This window comes from Aythya marila (assembly GCF_965140915.1).
Source record: "Aythya marila genome assembly, chromosome: 22".
In the NCBI taxonomy this organism is placed as follows: Eukaryota; Metazoa; Chordata; class Aves; order Anseriformes; family Anatidae; genus Aythya; species Aythya marila.
The window spans coordinates 7,018,709-7,039,458 of NC_139063.1; the positions used below are offsets into that span (position 1 = coordinate 7,018,709).

Below are 20,750 nucleotides of genomic sequence, written 5' to 3' on the forward strand. Positions count from 1 at the left end.
TCAATTCTGCTTCCATTATTAAATAAAACAAAAACAACAACAAAAAAAGAGAGCTCCTTGAGTCTGAAACTCTTTCCACCCAATTTCTAGCCATGCACTATGACTCTTTCTTGTCACTCCTCCCCCACCACTCCTTTACGCAATATACTCTAGTACTCTGACAAGGAGGCCACAGAGGGATTCATTCCAGGCTGTGCTAGCAACTACTTTACCTTTAGACAGGTCCTGAAAAACCCCAAAACTAGGTTTCCCACATGCAAAATATGAAATAATGTCTGATCCCTACCAAAAATAAGGTAACTGTGGTAAACTAAAATGCAGACGTTATTATTACAACTTTTAAGGCTGAAGGTTATAGTACTGACCACCCTTTTTGTTTATATTTCAGAAAGTATGTCAAAGAAAACGTTGTATCAAGCTTCTTTTGCTTAGGCTAAGGGTACTTAAACCTGCAACCCACCAGGCTGTCACACAGTCAGATGAGCTGCTCCAGCAGCACCCTGTTCCTAAAGATCTCAATGCTAAGATTCAGACTAAACAGAAACTTTCTCAACATTTGACTTCTGTGGAATAGAGTTGCAGTATGCATCTTTATTACTGCTGTGGCATTGGAAAAATCAGAAGATTTTAAGTGACTTTGTGAACAGACTTAGAGATATCATGTCAGACTAAGCACGGCAACCAAAAGAACGAACACATTACTTCTTGACAGTTGTGTAATAAAAGATTTTCTGAAGACATAGATGAAAAGGTCTCCTAAGCAGAATGTTATATAAGTCATTTAGGCTTGTTCTACACAGGGTGATAGGCAGCCTTTCATTCAAAAGTAGCAAAGGAACACTGCACCAAACCCTTCTCTGAGATATATGATTGACTAACCAACACTATCTACATAAGTCAGAGAGCACATTGGAATACTGTTCAGTTTTGGAAGATGCAGCCTCTTAGATTACACAGAGATATGATCCTATTTAGCATTAGCAGAACAGTTAATTTTCATGTTCAAACATTTAGGAAAGCAAAAACTACTGTATGGAACAGCTACCAAGAAGAGCCAAGTTTGGTGTTACAAACTCTGGTTAGTGCTCCAGATACTGGTGTATGGGAACACTCACCTCCAATGTTAGTTTTGTATTTATCGTATATCTCTCGTACCCTGCGGTAGCGGAATGCTAGTTTTCTCATCCAGTCCACTCCACCTTGGACACCAACTGATGAACTGTGATTTGCATTACTTCCTGAGCCACTGAAGCCATCCGTGGAGAAATTGTAGTTGCTATTAAAACAAAAAACAAATCAAAAAAAAAAAAAAAACACAGATCTATTAAATGTGCCACAGCAGCAGAGCCACTATGGCTAGGTTGCAGATTTCAGCTCTGACAGCAGCTAGAAAAGCACCGTGAAGAACTCTGCACAACCACCACTGCACCCCTGATGGTGGAGGCCAACTACTCTGGGTAATGTGTTCTAATACCCACCCACACTTGCTTTCAGTTCTCAACTGCTGTACTGAAATTTATTGATTCAACTTCTCTTGCATACTCCTAATACAAAATCCAACTTTTGCTCTTCACTCACTTCTCTGCAATACAGAACATCCTTCCCACTAACCTCTCTCATTCTGCACTGATAAATCCCTATGTAGTATTTTCCAAACATAACAACTGCCTCTCTAGATCACAGCTACAGTTCCACAAGCAGATGAGCTGCTTTACCAGCTCATGTCTGGAGGAAGCAGGTTCTGCTTCACCACTTTCTCCATATTTCTTTCTCCCTGACAGACAGGCACTTCTCAGACCTTTCCATGAGCCAGTTCAACTCACTAATGCAGCAGAATAATTATCGCCCTGTCTGACTATGTATAAAATCAGCTCACAGGGAGGTGCAAACTGTAGGGAGACTTTCAAAAGTCAAAATCATCAAATTGGAGTGCGGATTCTCTACTCATTACACATTACTGAGTATATAGGTAATATTCAACAGTTCAACAATGCAATTCCCATTATAATTCCAAAAGTTTTTTGTAGGTCTTAAAAATAAAAAAATAAAACACCCAGCAAACAAACAGCACTGGTAGAGTTTCGGACCCTGCACAATGCTGGCCTCCATTCCTTAACCCCATTACAGTTTGGTTTCTTTCTCAAGCCTTGCAAAATAACCCAGATTGCATCAGCTATACGTTTCATGCATTCTTCAGTACGTCACCTTAAATCTTGGCCATTATCATCAGATGCCACGTCTTCTATGTGTACCTGGTCACACTCCTGTTTAAAACAGGAAAAAAAAAAAAAAGCAGAAGCCACTGTTGTAATCCAGAAACATACCAAACTGCAGATTAAAAGAAGCATGATACAGAACGATCCCTTCACATTTGCCAACAACACCAAACACAGCTATACTGCCTCCAAAAACTGATACACAGCTTCCATTAGCTTTGTTTTCCATTACTTCCATTGGCTTTGTTTTACTTTGCACCACCTACAAGTCCTTGCCAAGACAGAGATTTGAAGCACCAGAAAGGTCAGAAAAAAAAGTTGTTTTTTTTTTTTTTTTTTTTTTTTTCAGACAAAAAATGGCATTTTGTCTGCAAAGAAGAAACCTCAACACTTGCTGAACAAGTTGAATTGATAATTCACTTATCGTCTGAAACCCTTCTGCCATTTCACAAAAACAAGCTAAACAAAAGCAAAAGTACCCCCAAACCATATTATGTGGTCGACTGATGATACTCCGTTTAAACAATAACATAATGGTCAATTTTCTTACTAGAGATCCACAGCATAAATCTTGGATTGAAATATCAATACCTTATTGCTTTGACATTGCTGCTTAGTACAGCTGACTTAACCCAGAGATAAACTGCAAATACCTTAGAACTACAAGCAAATTTTCCCCACCTCAAAAATTTCCCACTGCAACTACTACCAGCAGCAGTGAGTGATGTTGACTACATAGTTCACGTGTCAGTGACTATCCTTCCAGTACGAGAGACCTTTTTTTTTTCCCCTGGGGCAGAGATGTAACTGCCATTACCACTTTTATGAAATTCACAGCTGCCATAAATGTAAACTTAATTTAAGTTTCCATTTGCATTAATAAAAACATCTTGTGTTTTCCCACCATGTACACCAGTGATGCATCTACATTTAACTGGTCACTCTTCATATTCAGCCTTCATAAGATTAAAACTAGACCTGAAAATTCTGCAAATTAGGTTCATGAATCCATATTTTGTGCTCAAATTTCAAAGATGACGTAAGTCAGGAAATCCTGACCACTAAATTCCAGACTATGCCAAAATTCCACACCTCTCCAGATAGCTTGCTTTTCACTACTATCTGATAATGTCATAGCATAGGCTATTGCCATAATTCAAGGAAAGATTTATATTCAGCTTCTGTGAAAGTGCAGAACAGACAGATGTATTTAATTTGGCAAAGAATACTGTGCATGAAAGAGGATAGACGCTGAACAGACGTCCCTCAAGAAGAAAAGGAATGGGAGAGCAGCAAAGACTGCTTGTGAGAAGGTAGCACCTCCATAGGTACAGCCTGCTTGTCTGTGGAAGCACATCCTTCATAGTTGTTACACAGTCAGTGTGACCTACTGGTTCACTGGCTGAGACTGTCTTTTCTTTAGCCAAAGCCCCAGGAACAAACATCCTACAGGTCACCTTTTTCTCCAGATCTCTGGTCTCTATTTCAAATATAGCATCAGCGAAAGCAAAATGCTTACCAGTCCAGAATGAAACTATAATACAAAGTAGGCATCGCTCTTAATGTTTTCAGGTACAAGTAGAAACCCATAGGAGAGCTAGGAGAGCTCATGACACTGGAAGTGTCCAGGATGCCCCTGTCTCAGATAAAAGAGAACAAACACCCCTTTGATTTGGCTGTGCTTAGCACCACTTAAGTTTTGGCATAGCATTATTCATTATTGACTTGCTGTGAAGCACATCTGCCTCCACAAACTCTGCAGTGTAACTCTAATTAATATGGAGTTTTTCTTTTCAAAAAACATTTGCCATGTACCTCTAAGTCATTGAAAAACAGGTGAGTATCAGCTACTTCAAAAATCATCTCCTCCATTGACAGACCAGACCCAATTACTAGAGTTGGATCCTGACAAAACAAAAAGAAAAAATGTAAACTCATCACGGTTACAGGCTAAAAGCAATTTATGACAAATCTTTCATCAGTTACTTTGTACAGAATTTCAAACGTCTATCAGGAATGATGTAATTCCATCTGGTATACACTGACTCAAAATGTTAAAAAAAACACTTTAGTACTTCATGGCAGGGACTGAAGCACTTTCAGAAGCAACACATACATTATAAAGTCTTCAATGTATTTTGAAAGAGAAAAAATACTTCTTTTGTACTATGTCCTCAATAATTCCCAATAATGATAAAAGCCATCTGACGTTGTTAGGAGGATAGTGTTTGTGATGTTAATAATCTAACTTTGTATAATAATCTAACTTTGTATGAAGCCACATCTACTGTTCCTTTTTTCCCCTTCAATTTGCAACAAGTTAGAAGTATCATACTACACATTTACAACAAAACAGAATTTTCTATTCCTTTTCCAGAGATCAACATTTACTCCTGTATAACACATGATTTTTTTTCCACATAAAAGACAGCATTACCTTGCCATATTTTTGAGCGTAAGACCCTGTGAGAAGTGAATGGAAGATTATGATGGTCTCATCCAGGTCCCAGAGAAACACTCGCTGGGTAGAGAATAAAATCAAGTCAGAATCATAGAATCATTAAGGTTGGAAAAGACCTGCAAGATCATCTGGTCCAACCATCCCCCTTCTACCAATATGACCCACTAAACCATGTCCTTAAGCAACAGATTCAACCTTTTCTTAAGCACCCCCAGGGATGGTGATTTTACTACCTCCATGGGCAACCTGTTCCAGTGTCTGACCACTCTTTCTGAGAAGAAATGTCTCCTAATTTCCAACCTGAACCTCCCCTGGTGCAACTTCAGGCCATTCCCTGTTGTTCTATCACTAGTTACCTGTGAGAAGAGGCCGACCCCCAGCTCCCCACACCTTCCTTTCAGGTAGTGTAGAGAGCAATAAGGTCTCCCCTGAGCCTCCTTTTCTCCAGACTAAACAACCCCAGTGCCCTCAGCCACTCCCTTGCATTCCAGATCCTTCACCAGCTTCATAGCCATTCTCTGGACACATTTCAGGGCCTTGATGTCCTTCTTGTAGTGAAGGGCCCAAAACTGAACACAGCACTCAAGGCATGGCCTCACTAAAGCTGAGCACAGGGGGACAATCACCTCCACAGTCCTGCTGGTTGCACTATTCCTGACACAAGCCAGGACGCCGTTGGCCTTCTTGGCCACTTGGGCACACTGCTGGCTCATGTTCAGATGAGCATCAACCAACAGTCCCAGATCCTTTTCCTCTGCACAGCTTTCCAGCCACCCTGCCCGAGGCCTGTAGCGCTGCATGGGGTTGTTGTGGCCAAAGTGCAGGACCTGGCACTTAGCCATATAGAACCTCATCTCTTGGCCTCTGCCCATTGACCCAACCTGTCCAGGTCCCTCTGCAGGGCCTTCCTACCCTCCAGCAGATTGACGTTTCTCCCCAACTAGAGTTGTAGAGTCGAGACAGTTCAAGTACAATGCTATAATAAAGGAACAACTTCTAGGGTTCATTTTGCAGTTAGTTGCAGTATGCAACTAACAGATATGAACAACAGCGTTCATCTCACAGACTAAATACATTATTAGTTAAACTCTTCCAGCGTAGCGTGGTGGAGTTTATATACTGAAACAGGGCAACTATACACTCCGGGTAAGACTCGTTTGATCAATTTTTTTCTCAAAAGCTTCTCCTGTTTTTATAGTTATAAAAGCAAAACACTAGAGTGATAATGAAATTTAGAGCCCAGCTAGGGTAGATATTTACTGCTGATGATGTAGAGAGCAACAGGTAAATGACCTTGGTGTTTATCAGAGACACCTTTGTTAAGATAAATAAAGGGGATTGGCTGTTGTGACTAATAGAATTTTAGTACAGAAGGACTTTGACAGACTTGAGAACTGGGCCAGCAGGAACTACAAGAAGTTCAGTAACTGCAGATTCTGCATGTGGGGGTAGAATAACCCCTTAAATAGGTCCAGGCTGGAAAGAGCTGGACAGTACATTGGATACCACGTGCAATATGAGCCAGCAGTGCACTCTCCCTGTAGATAAGATTAACTGCATGCTGGAGAATATGGTGAAGAACTGATGGAGGGAAGGTGTTCCACTCTGTTTGGCACTGGGAAGGTCACCCCAGAATACTGGGTCCAGTATTGTATCCCCTGTTCAAGAGGTATGTGAGGAAACTGGAGAGCAGTCAGCAAAGGGCTGCTGAGGCTGACAGAGCTGTGATGGTTTATCTTGGCAAAGAGGACACTAAGAGTGATCTAATAGCAGCCCACAACTACTTGAAGAATAACTGCAAAGATAATTGAGACAAATTCTCAGTAGTGACAGATGGAAAACTGCAATGGAAAAAAGAACAGGCAAATTCCAGCTTGGGAGATTCTGGATAGAGAAGGAAAACCTGCTTCCCAAGGTGGGTGTGGTAGTCCCAGGACATCAATATATAGATGCAGGATCTCCAACCTTGGAGGTTCTTAAGACTCAACTCAGCCAAGTTATGGTCATCCTCTTCTAGTGGTGGGGAGAGCCCTGCTCTGAGCAGGAAACTGTGCTGGAGACATCCAGATGTTTGCTCCATTGACACTACTACAATTCCAAAATGTGTTTAAGTCGTGCTTGTCAAGGGCCACTGAAGAACTAATTTGGGCCAGTTCTCAGATAACAAGGATCATAGGAATTTCCTACATTATCCCCTTTCATTTCCATGTACACAGGAGGAAGGAAAGAGAGACCTTTTACCACCACACCATTCTGTAGTGCTACCTGTAGAAAACATTAGTACTTACCTCCAGTTCACTGTCCTGTGAGGAGGAGGTGTCTGCTTTCCTCTTCCCTCTGTTCTTCCCAGGGATGTTTTTTCTTGCCTGCTCATCTAACTCTTTACTTGCTGTTGCTCTTGACAATGATGGACTTGTGGATGCATCTCCTGCAGAAAGAAATCACAGAGCTCTCATCCCCTCATTTCTCAAAACAGACACCAACACAAAACTCACAGCATTTGACCACAAGCTTCCCCTGCAACAGGTAAGACACCTTGTGTTATTGAAGCAATAGTAGTCGAACCATTGTTAAAACACAAAATATGATTTCATTGTCCCATCATTTTAAAATAGCTTTGTCTCCTGAATTCAGTACCTGTCAGGACTGACCTACTTACTGCATTCTGCTGCAGTAAAAGACATAGCACCCTTCAACCTAAGGCCTGTAAATCCCTCAAAAGTCTCTCTATCCTAGCACTGCTTTATTCTTCATTTGTTTCTTTTAATGCTTCTTGAGAGTTTCTGTCAGAAACTCTTAATCTGGAATGAAAGTACAAAGGAAAGTATTGAGTAATGCCTGTCCATCCTAGATTTCCTGGGCTAGTGAAATGAATTTTCTGTGCTGAGCAACCCTATATAAGACATGCTGTTTTCAGCATACACTACTCCCTCCTGTTCCACTGCAAAATATCTTTAGAGTAACAGTTAAGCAATAGCCAGTGTATGGAGTTATCTGGAGTATGTTCATCGTACACAAATCCATAGCATGATGACTGTACACGAGACAGACTACAGCTACATTGCCCAACCATTCCCCCCAAAACAAAACAAAACAAAACAGATAAAAAACAGGGATGTAGTTGGCCCTGGAGACAAAGGCTTGGCCAAGCAGCATGGCCATGACTGAAAAGGGATACATTATAGAGCCAATTCTCCAACCAGTAAGAACTCCTCTCACCAGGAAAGGGTAAAGCAGCATCACCAAGTAAATAAATGTTTTAATGTGCAGAGTACTATGACAATGGGAGACACCCTCTGAAACCTCTATTAACACTTCACATAGAAGATTTAACATCTTAGGTGTCTGCCTGACTTATTCAGAAATAGAACCAAAGTTTATCAGGAATGCAGAAAGGAATAGGGTCATCCATGTCCTCAATCCAGGGATACCAGATGGATGACCTGGACCAGTTTTTGACTCTGGAGCCAAGACAACTTGAAAGCTTTTGAATTTGGCCTGGGTCTTGAGCATGAAGCAACTAATGAACATGCGCCAATTCCTATGAAAATTCACGTAGAATGGTGAACTCAAGAGTACTCCTGAACTAAGAAAATGTCACTGAGAACATTAACAACTGGGCCATTCTCTGACTGGTGGCTTGAAGTAACAGGTCAATTGCTTGGAGCTTTCATAATCATGTAAAAACAGATTCAGACGTGTAGATTTCCTGCTGTTTGCTCCAACTAGAGGACAACTGCTTCCTGAAAAAGGCAAAGCACTTGAAGCACCATGCTTCTTGATTTACAACATCACAGCATGCTTTTTGTCATCACCTTGCTGTGGTATCCCACAAGGTAAAGATGGGTTGACAAGAAAGGTATGGAGAACACCTCCTCTCTTAAAAAAGGACTCGAGCCCTTTTGGAGCTACAGGAGCATATGATAGCTCTCTCTGGAATTTGGGGAGAAGTAACTGTTTCCAAGTTCTACTTCCCAGGAAGGGAAAGCCCAGTCAGTTGGACCCTGTGGACTAGCCAGGAATTCTGCCCAGCCAGAGCTCACAGCATTATCAGCAAAGTCATCCAGTAGTGATATCTGTATTCTCTCTTTGAGGGGAAAAAACAAACAAACAATCAAAAAGCATTTAGAAAGACACCAATTATTGACATGTAAAAGCAAGGAATACAGGTGTACTGAGGTCAAAGTGTTAATTATTACTATGGGTTAAACTAGGCAATTTGTTCTGAACTGAACAGCAGTTCAGAAGCAGCTTTCCCAAAACAAAATGTTGCATGCAGAGTTCTCCTTCTCTGTGCAAAGAGGACTGAATACACTCAAAATCTGGCATTTGCCTAGTAGATGGGTTTTGCCAAAACAATAGTAGGTATCTGGAATGCAGGTCAAGTTATTGGGGATATATGCCTCCAGGAGAGAATGCTCTGGTGAAATCCAGCTATCAGAGACAAGCCTCAAAAATAGCTCTGAGGCCATGTTCACAGGGCAGCCACTCAGCAAAGCACTAGATGGACTGAGACCCCAGAAAACACTGTAGAAGTTACAAGGAATTAAGAAAATAAAGGTCCTGAGATAAGCTTAGAAAAAGGCAATATTTAAAGCAAAAGAATCCAACTATTGGTTCAGTGTTCCATTCCCTTGGACATCTAAGGAACCAAGGACCTACAGTGCACTCAGTACACTCTGTGTACTTATGCCCAAGGCATGCAGGGAGTAGGTGAGCTAAGACATAGCAAGTTCTGTTTCTAAGAGCCTGTGACACAATCATTCACAGGACAAAAAGATCTATGGAAAATAACAAGCAGAAAGGAAAAAAAAAAAAAACATTATGAAGACCTAACTGTAGTCACTCTTCTTTAAAACACCTAAACCAGAACTTAAAACTTCCAGCAAGCACCAAAGGAGAGGGTTTAAACAGCAGTCGTGCGCTGACACTGGTTATCAGATAGGTACCCACGCAGCTGCTTGTTCATTCTTCCCTCCAGTGGGCCAGGGGAGAAAACAGGTAGAACAAAAGTGAAAAAAATTGTGGGTTGAGACAAAAACAAGTCTTTGTCTTGTAACAAGAGAGGAGGAAAAAAAAATCAAAACCAGGTGCTGCAAAGGCCCACCACCTCCCACAATGGGCTGATACCCAGCCAGTCTCTGAGCAACAGCTGCCTTGGAAGCCAAAATGCCCTGCCGCCTTCTTCCTCTGTGTCAGTTTTTATTGCAGAGCATGTCGTTATATGGTATACATGTATATACCACATATATATGGTATATGTATTTGGCCACTTTGTATCGGTTGTCCCTGCTGTGTCCCCTTCCAGCCGGAAGTGTGCTGTCAATACTACTTTGGCCAGAAATCCAAAACACAGCACCATAAGGGCCGCTATGAAGAAAGTTAGCTTCATCTCAGCCAGACACAGCACACTAACAAAAATAAAGTGAATCTACAACAGACATCAGATTTCATTTGGTAAGTGCTCTACAACAGAAACAGAATCTCGTAACACCTTGTGTAAGATGCTGGAGGAAGCACTAAGTCTTTGCTTTTATTGTTGTTAAATTTAGAAAACTGTAATTTTGTTGAGAAAAACCTTAGTCAATCAATACCTCTACAAGCTGGTACATTATATAGCATTAGTGGAGAAGGTCAGCCAAAGATGTGACTTCTCTAGAAAAGTCAGTTAAGTCCCTTTCTACATTTCTTCTAATAACAGCTAAAATCTGCCCTGACAAGTGTCAGGTAACTTAATGCTATGCAGAGCTGTTCACATACAAAGCACAGCAGCTTTCAATGGTTTACATGATGAAGCAGACAGAAGAGAGGAAAGTAAAGGATGCGCTCCAGGGCACATCAGAGACCAACTCATTGAGAGGTTGTGGCCAAACTACAGCTCTTAAAAATGCATGAGAAGTTCCAAAGGGCCTCCTTACCTGGGTTTGGCAGCTGTGTAATATGAATACCTGGCTGCAGGAAGGTAAGAGCTAGGAGCTATCAAGGCTGGATATCACATAGATGCCCTGGAGCCCACGTGGACACCCAGCCCGGACACATGACAAGAGGCAACATACCCCAGAAAGCTGCTGTCAACTCCCCTTCCAGTCACCCCCGGAATTCCCTCTCTCTACAGCATTCAGAGTATATGGTGTGTGTCTCCCAAACCACAGTAGTATAAGATTTCCAATACATAAGTCTGGCTGGCCCACCACATAGTCTGCACATCAGTAAGACAGAGTGTGACGATGGAAACAAGCATCCTGTCCAGGATTGCACAGCACACAAATGTGCTTCAATTACACATTTTGAAATAAAGTTTTCTCCATGTCTGCACACTGTGTTGTTTATCAAAGGTATTAGCCACCCTGTTACAGATGCCACCCTGTTAAAGATGCAACCATTACCAGAGGAATGTCTCTGCACCGTCCGTGTAGGCACCATGGCATTTGTTTTTTCAGTCGGATACGTAGTCGTTGCTAATGCAGTACTCTCCGCGCTGCTGTCTGCTGGTGTTATGGCCCCAAAGCCAGAACTTGGGTAACACGTCTGGTACTGACTTTGGCCAAGGATTGTGTATGTAGGATATTCCTATTAGAGGAAAGGATTAGTTATGACAGGACACTCCTTTCAGAAAACATTCTATATCATGGTGACTTTTATACTAGAATATGCCTGTCAAAGAAAAATGTCAGCAAGAGCATAGTCTGACTTCGACTTTATGCTATTACCTTCCACACACATAGGAAATCCCCAAGAAAGGATTGAGAGAGATGACTTCCCAATAGCCTCCACAGCAGGGAAGTTCTGCCCACAGAAGGCCAGAAACCACAGGGATTTTCCTCTGCCTCTAGTTTCTTCAAAAATGAATTTATATAAATGATGTGACAGTAATAGGGGAGCATCCAGTTGATGCCAAGGCATCAGTCCACTATCTTCTGGAATTTGTGTCTTTGTCTTGTGTTTTACTTTGATACCAGATGTACTGACAGCAATAGAGAACGGCTCTGGCATTGACTCAGAATAAAATCCCAGCCACAAGAGATAAAGGATAAAGTGCCTTTACTCATGACCTGTCTTCAGAAAGCAATTAAATTGCACACTGTGATTAAAGATATCTATTTCTGAAGACAATTTACTCATTTCAGAGTTGATCACTGAAATCAGAGGGTTCCTGAACTCAAGCTATACTTGAGGATTTTCATTTCTGCTACTGATAGTAGAGAAAATAGCCACCCTCTAAGTGCCATGTCACATTCTTCTGGCACACTGCACACTTCCAGTTCACTCAGGGAGTTTCTTGAATTTGTGAACATGCATCAGGCAATTCAGTCTGCATTACAATCCAGTCAAGATTTTCTCCTTAAAATTCTAAGCAAGTTTATGCTAACGAAAGAACCTTAAAAAGCAGCAGTGTAAATATACAAGGAATTTGCTTTAACCCTTGGATTTCCCACAGCTCCTGTATTCTCCTTCTGCAAAACTGTGATGTTGAACGGTTTCTTTGCAATATCTGAATATTCAGACTGGCAGTTAACTGCTGCCTGCAGGAAGAAAGGAGTTATTACCCCACAGTAGGACATACTGGAAGGGCTCTGTTCTCATACTGGAAGGGCTCTGGGCTTTTTGATTTTGTTTTATTCTAACTATCAGAACACATATCTCACTCAACTTTTTTGATTGTGTACAACATACATTCCTTTTCTTGCTGAGGGAGATCAAAGGTATTCAAAAGATGTCCAACTATAATCCTCCCTGTAGTTTGGTTCTAATACTAGTTCTATTGTTTCTTTTCCAGTGTCTCTCATGAAGAAATCTCAGTGCTCTGTTTAAGATTCACCACACGATTAGCGGATAAGGGCAGAGCTATGGACAGCTCAAATAAGTTTGCTGTGAAGGTTAAAGGGAAGAGCAACATCGTCAGAGACACAGCAAGAGCAATTTTGCTGACTTAGAGTAACATAACGAACCCTATAATTTTAGTAACCATTGTGCTCTACTTAAAGTTGTGCAAATATTTTGCTTTCTTCTGTTAGTTTTGAATAATGTGTTAAACAAAGGTGAATGAGATGCTGCACATAAATATAGCAAGGAGGAAATTTTACCTGTGAGATGCTGGCTACGGCTGATGTAGAAATATTGACAACAGTCGAAGATGTAGACACAGGATTGGCATTGGTAGTTGATGCTGTAAAATTAAGAATTACTTCATATAAATATATATGTTTCAAGAGAAGTACGAGAGACAAGACCAACCTAAGATGTAAAATAAGTTAATAAGTTCTTACTGGCTTAGGTGCAAGCATTTGTGCTTCCAGCAGAGCTCTGCTTGTAATGGCCAAAAAAGTGTTGGGGGGTATCTTGAAACCAGTTAAATTTCCACCGGGCTTACAGGGGAGGAGAACTGACACACAGTGATCTTTAAAAACATCATTTTCAAGTGTTTCGGAAATTTTACCTAGAGCTTTTAAAAAGATTTTTCCCCCTCTGTGCCCGCTAAGCAACTGGAGTTTAATCAGAATGGCTACATACCTTTACTAAAAGTTTTGAGAAGACAGAAATCACATTCTGATGTTTAATTATAAGCAATTAAAAATGAATCAGAATAAACAACAGACATGAAGCGTGTTTAAAATCAGTTCAATAACAAAATGCTTATCTGTTTGCATTGGAATTAGTATGTTTAGTTTAATTAGATCAAAAAAAATAAGGAAAGAGTAAAAATATTTCAAAATATAATAAGGGTGCTTCCTAGTGGAGAAGTGAATACATCTCCCCATATATATCCCTGTAAGATTACAACTAGTTTTTTGGATGAGAGTTTCTGAAATAATTTGTCAACATGTAGGACAAATTGTTAGAGACATCTAGTTGTTAGTAAGAATTTTAAGATGTTTAATACTCTTCACATCACTGCATTCAGTTCTTCTAAAGTACTTAAGAGGCAACTAGACCTTCCGGGAACAACTCATGGCATCTGCTATATGTCATTTAGCAGATTTGATGATTTTACAGTGACAAGGCTATAACATTAAACATTACTCCACAGAGTTTCAGGAACCTCAAGGATTAGTGAAAACAAATACAGAAATAAGCACAAACAAAACCAGCATGTACTAAACCAAGTGCCACCAAGAAATATTTTCTTTTGCTAAACCTAATTTCTTTACACACAAATAAAACCAAAAATTGTTAAGAAACTTATGAAAAGACTTGAAGAAATCCACAATATCACCTAGTTTACCATCACTCTGAGAAAAGCCTTTCTGCAAATCACATCCACGCAGAATTCACCCCAAGACTGAAGAACTCAACATCCTGAAGACTTCAGTCTTTCTAGCCCAGAGAAGCTGCAAAGGGGAACAGACCACCACGAACTCTTAATCAATATACATTGTATTACAGCAAGCACAGGTACTACCTGGTAAACAGCTCCTGGAAAGAGGAATCGATCCAAAATATGCCTCAAAAAAGGTGAAAAACAAAAGAAATACATCTTAAAAGAAGTGCAGAGATACACAGTATTTACAAGAGGTGGGAAAGTGAAGTGGCCTCTCTACAGAAGCAAAAATAAAGGCAAGTGATTAGCCCCTGGGAATCCCCTCACAGATAGGAGCAGCAGTGTTCAAAAACAGGTGTAAGGAAGTTTTGGGGGTGAACATTTAGAAAAAGGAAAAAAGGCTGCACTAAACAGTAATAATGGCAATGAAGATATTCAAGTGCATGTTGTAGCTATGCAGCTACTAGAAGCAGGAGCTGTGAGCATCAGGGACTTGTCAGATACTCCTCAAATGCAATTGCTGAAGAGCAAGGGATAGTTTCCAAATAAAAATCCTTTTAACTATACATATTACAGAAACAATCAAAGCTGCTGTTTATAGTAAGAAAATGCCACCTGGCAGGGCACTGCAAAGCATGGATCTCCAGAAAAGCTCCTTGCTAACACAGAATGAAGCTCATGGGAAGCTGGAAGAAATGAACTACCAAAGTTGTTCTACCACATCGCTCAAAATTATCATGGAGAGCAAACAGAAAGAGATTCACCTCTGCAGTGCACTGAAGAGGCTGCTTCTCCACTGAGACAGATCACAGAAGTTTAAAAATAAACATAGCAAAAAACTTCCAAGAGCTGGGACTCTGGTTAAAAACACAGACCACCCAATCCCCAACTTCACTGTTTACCTTAACTCCAGTGTCATTCCAAGATTACTTTTTTAATTATCCTGTATCTGTAAAATGTAACACATCAGATCTTTATAAATGGCTTCTACTACATAGATCAAGCAATTCTTTCTGCACAGGGGGTCAGCACCTTTGCCTCTAAATGGGCCAAAAACACACAAAAATGTTTTGCATGGATGTGCCAGAAGGGATTTTTCATGATCATTTCCTGATCTCAGTTTTAATGGTCCTGTAAACAGCAGTCTTTGCCTTGAAGCTGCCATGTCTCTTTCTCTTCTGATTTCTCGTTTTCTCCCCCACTTTCAGAGCTCGTCTTCAGACCTTTCATCCCTAACTCCCCTGCCTCATTCATCCCATTCTGTCTTGCTTCAGTTGTTTTCAAAGATCCTGTTTCAAGCAGCTTCATGTGCTGGGAAGGGAAATGGTAATTAATGCATTTTACATTTCGCTTGGCTGCATTGCTCACATGGAAGAAAGAGGTGAGGCAAGAAGCAGCCATCCCTCCCATGTCACTGTCAGCACTTCACAGAGCCTCTGCTACTTGCCATCACAGCTACAGCTTGCATGAGTACAAAAAGCAAAATTCTCAGTCACTAAGCACCATCTGACCTATTACCAGGGTTTAAATATCATTTTAGTTCAGTCCACCATTAGTCTTCAGACTAAATTGTATTGATCATGCACTGTAAACACGTCCATTGGGCCAGCAGCACCATACAACTGTTTAGCACTCTGTTTTGTTTGAAAAAAAAATATAAAAAGATAGATCTTCAAGAGATCAATGGTCTTTGTCCATCCTTCCAGCTCCTGTTCTCCACTACCTCCCCTGCACCACCAGTCCAAACAGAGACTTATTTTTTCACACTTTCAAAGTGCAGTCCGAAGGGAAACTCTTCTCACAACATGAGACTCCTAGGCCACATTCTTACAGATGTACAGGTCAAGTATTTTAAAATCTTCCTGCGAAGTGAGGACTGACAAGTGATTTCTTTTACCTCATTTATTCCTAGGGATTTACCTGCTTGCTGTAGCACACCAGCTGACAAAACTGCCTGAGGTCATATTATGCAGAACTATTTCTGACAAATTCCCCTTTGCAGTTAGGGCTAGTGCTATAAAACATTACCATTTATTCTGCCAGTTGAAGTACCTGGAGAAGAGTTATATTTAAAGAATGGTAGATTTCCAGTGGTATACTTCTAATCACAAACTATTAATATGAGAAGTAAATTGAGAATAAACACTATACTGTGCCATTTACCGTCACAATGAAGCAAGGCTGAGCACGTACCGTGACATAAAATGTCTTTCCTATCACTGAAAGACATGCTAAGGAAATCTATTATCTAATTATTCTCCTTTACTTGGCACTCGTTAGAACACATCTGGATATGGCATTCAGTTTTGGTCCTCAAGCACATGAAAAATGCTGCTAAACTTGAACAGGTCTGTCATAGAACTACCCAAATGGTCAGAAGCTGGAGCATGTGCCCTGCGAGGGGCATGTTGTAGCTATGCAGCTACATAAGGGCAGTGGGCTTCTTCAGGCTGGAGAAGAGATGGCTTTGGGGCACCTAACATCAGCCTGCAATATCTACAAGGAAGTAATCAAGAAGACAGCGCCAGGTTCTTTTTGCAGGTGCACAGACAGAGAAAGAGATAAATGGTCAAATGGTCAGATCATGAAGGAGAGGATGTTCTGACTTGACAAAAAAAAAAAATAAAATAAAATCATGATGACATTCTGTCACTGGAGGTGGTGAAATCCCGATCCTTGGAGGTTTGTGAAACCCAAATGGATAAAGCCCTGAGCAGCCTGGTCTGAATTCAGTGCCAACCATTCTTTGAGCAGGAGGATGGACTAAAGATTCCTGAAGTCCCTGAGTTATTCCATGAAAATATCACACATGAAATAGATTAAGTATTCCTGAAATGGTTCCTACAACCTATAGAGACAAATTTTCATAATTCATCACCCAAATGTAAATGGCAAAAATTCAGTCTAAAAAAAGGGTAACTATTTGCACATATTTGCCATAAGCTGATTGCTATGGAAGCTGGTGAAAGTCAGCACACAGCGTTCTTAGATGGGACACTTTAGCGGTGGGAATACCTGTAGACTAGTTCTGTAATCACAAATCCACTTTCCAAGCTGGAGGCCTCACACAAGCAAGACAATATCCTGCTGTGCGTGTGTGGAGGGAGGGGGGGAGCATATACATATAATATAGGAGCCTTCTACTGCCAGAAGGAAATAAAAAAAATCCAGCCTGAGTCAGTACATTTACTGACTTCAAGCTAAAGACCAACAACAACAAGCTGCATGAACATTCCCAGTAAAGGCATGCAAGAACACAACATTTAGTCTCCTTTCCCCATCCCATTTGCTCTTCACCCTGTTAAGTCCATCAGCATGGCACCAAGAAGCCAGCCTGGTGCATACAGAGGTACGTAGCAAATACAAAGCCAAATACATACACACGCTCAAATAGAAAAGAGACAAAGCATAAAGAAGCATGCACAAACCAAGAACAAACGTGCAAGCCTCTCTATTTGTGGTATCTATACTCAATTAGGTGGAGAGAGATGCAGATAAAAACCATGCCAAGTTACCTTCAATGGAATAAGAATAATGTGCTGGGCTGGGCTGGCTTGTGGTTAACCCTGTAGTGCAGGTAAGAACACTGTGCTGACTTGTAGATGGAGTCTGAATTAAACCACTTTCAGGTTTCATACCTGGCCACAGTGCACCTGAATCAGATAAATTGGACCAGTTATAAACAAATATGCTGGGACCAAACAGCATGCTGCTACCTCAGATTAAGATTTTTTGCTTGTCACAAAAGCAAGGAACAAATCACACATGGAAAATGTTTAATTTCTGCATTAGGAAGCCCTGATTGTCAGGCAGCACATGGGTTAGAGCTGCTGACAAAACTTGCTGAAAGAGAAAATTAAAACCACCACCAAGACCAATTTCCAAAGCTTTCAATTAAAAACCCATTAGTGTAACAGTAAGACTCACTGCCACGTAGGTATAAAGGAACTGCTAATACCTCTGATGTTTTGGGCTGAGTTTCACAGCACTGTAAATGACCTCAGCTATTACATAGCAAGGCTGGGGTTGGTATCAGTTAATGTCAAGGTCAACACTTCTACTGCTTCACTGGATTTTGGGTCAAATACTTAAAAACAAGCTAAAAGTCAGTAAAAGAAAAAAAAGGGGGGGGGGGGAATCTGAAAGTTTCCTCTAACTTTTCTGCCATTCTAGAAAGTATTTGTAACAATAATGGCAAAAGCACACCTACAGCAATGTGATTTTTAATTTGTATGTACAAGGCACACACAGGAAGTGTGGTTTTAGCTCAGGCACTGTGTTACGGCCTAGTCTGCTGTACTAGTGACAACAGCATCTGACTGCAGTAACTCATCTGGGGCCTGGCTCTTCAGGACTTGTCAGGCACTTTTTGTTGTTGTTGTTTTGCTTGTTTGTTTTTTGTTTCTGAATTCAAATTTCATCATTTCTGTTTCTTGCAATTGTAAGCCCCAGGAATCCAGCTGGGGTCTGAAAGATGATTGTCAAATACTCAAGACGCTCCAACTTTTCCACCCTCCTGGACCAAGATTTGTTTCAAGGAAGTAGAAAAATTTTCACTAGGAATAAGATACTGCGTTTTTAAGTTTGTATAGAAGAAAAGTGCGTTCATTCTTTCAGTACCAGACTGACGGGATAAAAGGATGCTGAGGTCACATTTTTATGGGATTAATGACTCAAAATTATCAACCCAGAGTATGAAATACATCTAGTAGTTAAAGCTGCTGCAGTCCCCATGGCAAAAGTCTAACCTGCCTGGGGTTAACCTACAGCCAGTTAAATGCATTTCTCCTTGGCCTGCAGTAAAAAAGCAGGTATTAGCTCAGAAGATGTACTTAAAAACAAGCAGGAGCGTGCAAAGCAGAGGGACAAAGGGCATCTGGAGCTAGGCACAAAGCTCAGGGCCAGCAGAAAGATCAACCTCTGTCTTAAACCCCTTCCAATTCAGGGAGGAAAGCACCAGCATCATGGCTACAAAAAACAATTGCAGCCTTTCACCTGCTCCAGCAGGATGAGCCATGGGCTACAAGCTCTGAGTCTCTTAGGCAGAAGGTCACAGGAGATCCTAGAGCCAGACAAGGAGTATCTCCAAGAGCTCACTCCTCATTGCAGCTTTGTCAGAATCAAATTCTGCAGTGGTTCTTTGAGATTGGGTATGTAGATAAATCAGTCAGTCACCTATGAGTCAAATTAACTCACCCATCTGTCTATCTGTATAGCCACTCAGGGTTTGGTTCTTGTTTTTGTTATGGTTTCAAACCTTGAGAACCTTGATAATCAGCAAACAAAAGGGAAAAACTGATTTAAGGACAATTGCAAACATATTGCAGAAATTCCAGGACAAAACGTATGGGAAACAAATCCTTTAAGGAGAGTAGAAGGCATTGTTTTTGTTTAGTCTGGAAAGGGAACGCTACAGTCTTCAATTAAGTAAGTAATTTTTAGAGAGGACAGTAACCAGAGCTCCTCACAGTGCGAGATAAGTGGACAAGTAGCAAAGGGCATTGATATCAGACATTCACAGAATACACCAAGGTACCTAACCACTGTGATGGTGAAACACAAACCACCTCTGAATGCTGTAGGATAATCATCATACACTGGGTTTAAAGCCAGATCAAACAGACATGTTCAGAGGTTTTCACAGGGTTGGTTGGATGCAAGTGCAGGAGCTAACTCAGTGTGTGTGTGAAGACATCTTTCATACCCAGCTTTCCACGACCGCCTCTTTGTCATCACTCAATGTACCTTTCTACGTGACACTCTACATTCTGTTCAGAAAGGCACACTCTTGCACTGGCAATGCACATCCTTCCCTGTTGTCCTGCATTTAGAAACTAGTGCAGCCTCCAAGATGACCAAGAAAGCAGGATAAGATGGATGTAAGACTCCTGCACATCTGATGGCAGCACTGCAGCTGAGGCAGAAGAATGTCATAGGACACATGTACATACACAGAAAGACCCCACACAGTATAGTCTACCACATGTATGTTTTTCTGGAGTAAATGTAAACCATCACATCTACAATATTTCTAACACAACCTTAAAGCCACGCACATACAGCTTGTATGTCATTACTCTCATTTTAGTCTGTTTTTTTTTTTTTTGTTAAATAAATCTCTCCAGACCACAAACATGTTTTGTGTGCAACAGTCAGCAGAGCACTAAACAACAGAGCACTAATCACAAAAAAAAAATATTCCAGCACAAGGACAAGTGACTAACAGGCATATATATGTACACATACATGTGTGTGTGTGTATTCACGTATATATATATACACGTGTATACACACACACACACACAGAAGGCCATCTTTTCTCCAAAGGCAGCACCCTGAACTGAGTGATCTCAGGACTGTGTTTGCTTTTGTCAGCTGCTTCAACTTCATGCATAAAATACACCTGCCTTGCTCCAGTTAAGAAATCCATGATGTCTTCTTTTTGACATAGAAGCAAATGCACAGTAATAAGACACACAAACCTTTGGAGAAGGCCCTTTGATGTGCTGGTAAAACACTTGACCTACCTGGCCAAGTTCTCACCTGCTCAATGGAGATACTATGAGCAGACAATTTCTAGACTTTCCATTGCATCATGCATATTTAATCCTCAACGCTCCACCGGACCTGTCCATCTTCTCAGTATGATCACATACGTACTACTCCAGTAATGGAAATCATACTGGAAATGTATGATTTTAATATTTCCCTAACACTTAAATTCAGAATAAAAAAATTGGGTATTTAATAGTAGTCCATGAAAACTTTACCAATGCATTTCAGTAATTGATCACATTTCAAAAAATATTTAATG

At 40.8% G+C, this 20,750-nt stretch overlaps 1 protein-coding gene across 8 annotated transcripts in view; it reads right to left on the reverse strand.

The window, feature by feature from the left end:
• The window catches only part of EYA3 (EYA transcriptional coactivator and phosphatase 3), a 61,581-nt gene that overhangs the window by 6,102 nt on the left and 34,729 nt on the right, over positions 1-20,750 (reverse strand). For 6 of the 8 annotated variants that reach the window (XM_082777721.1, XM_082777717.1, XM_082777719.1 and 3 more), the window contains 8 exons: positions 17,452-17,589; positions 12,762-12,844; positions 11,064-11,247; positions 6,966-7,105; positions 4,654-4,737; positions 4,032-4,121; positions 2,206-2,264; positions 1,116-1,276 (listed from right to left, as the gene is read on the reverse strand). In XM_082777721.1, the coding sequence (XP_082633847.1) occupies positions 1,116-1,276; positions 2,206-2,264; positions 4,032-4,121; positions 4,654-4,737; positions 6,966-7,105; positions 11,064-11,247; positions 12,762-12,844; positions 17,452-17,589 (939 nt within the window). The remainder of the gene's footprint in view (positions 1-1,115; positions 1,277-2,205; positions 2,265-4,031; positions 4,122-4,653; positions 4,738-6,965; positions 7,106-11,063; positions 11,248-12,761; positions 12,845-17,451; positions 17,590-20,750) is intronic. The other 2 variants (XM_082777724.1, XM_082777723.1) reach the window with 1 other exon arrangement.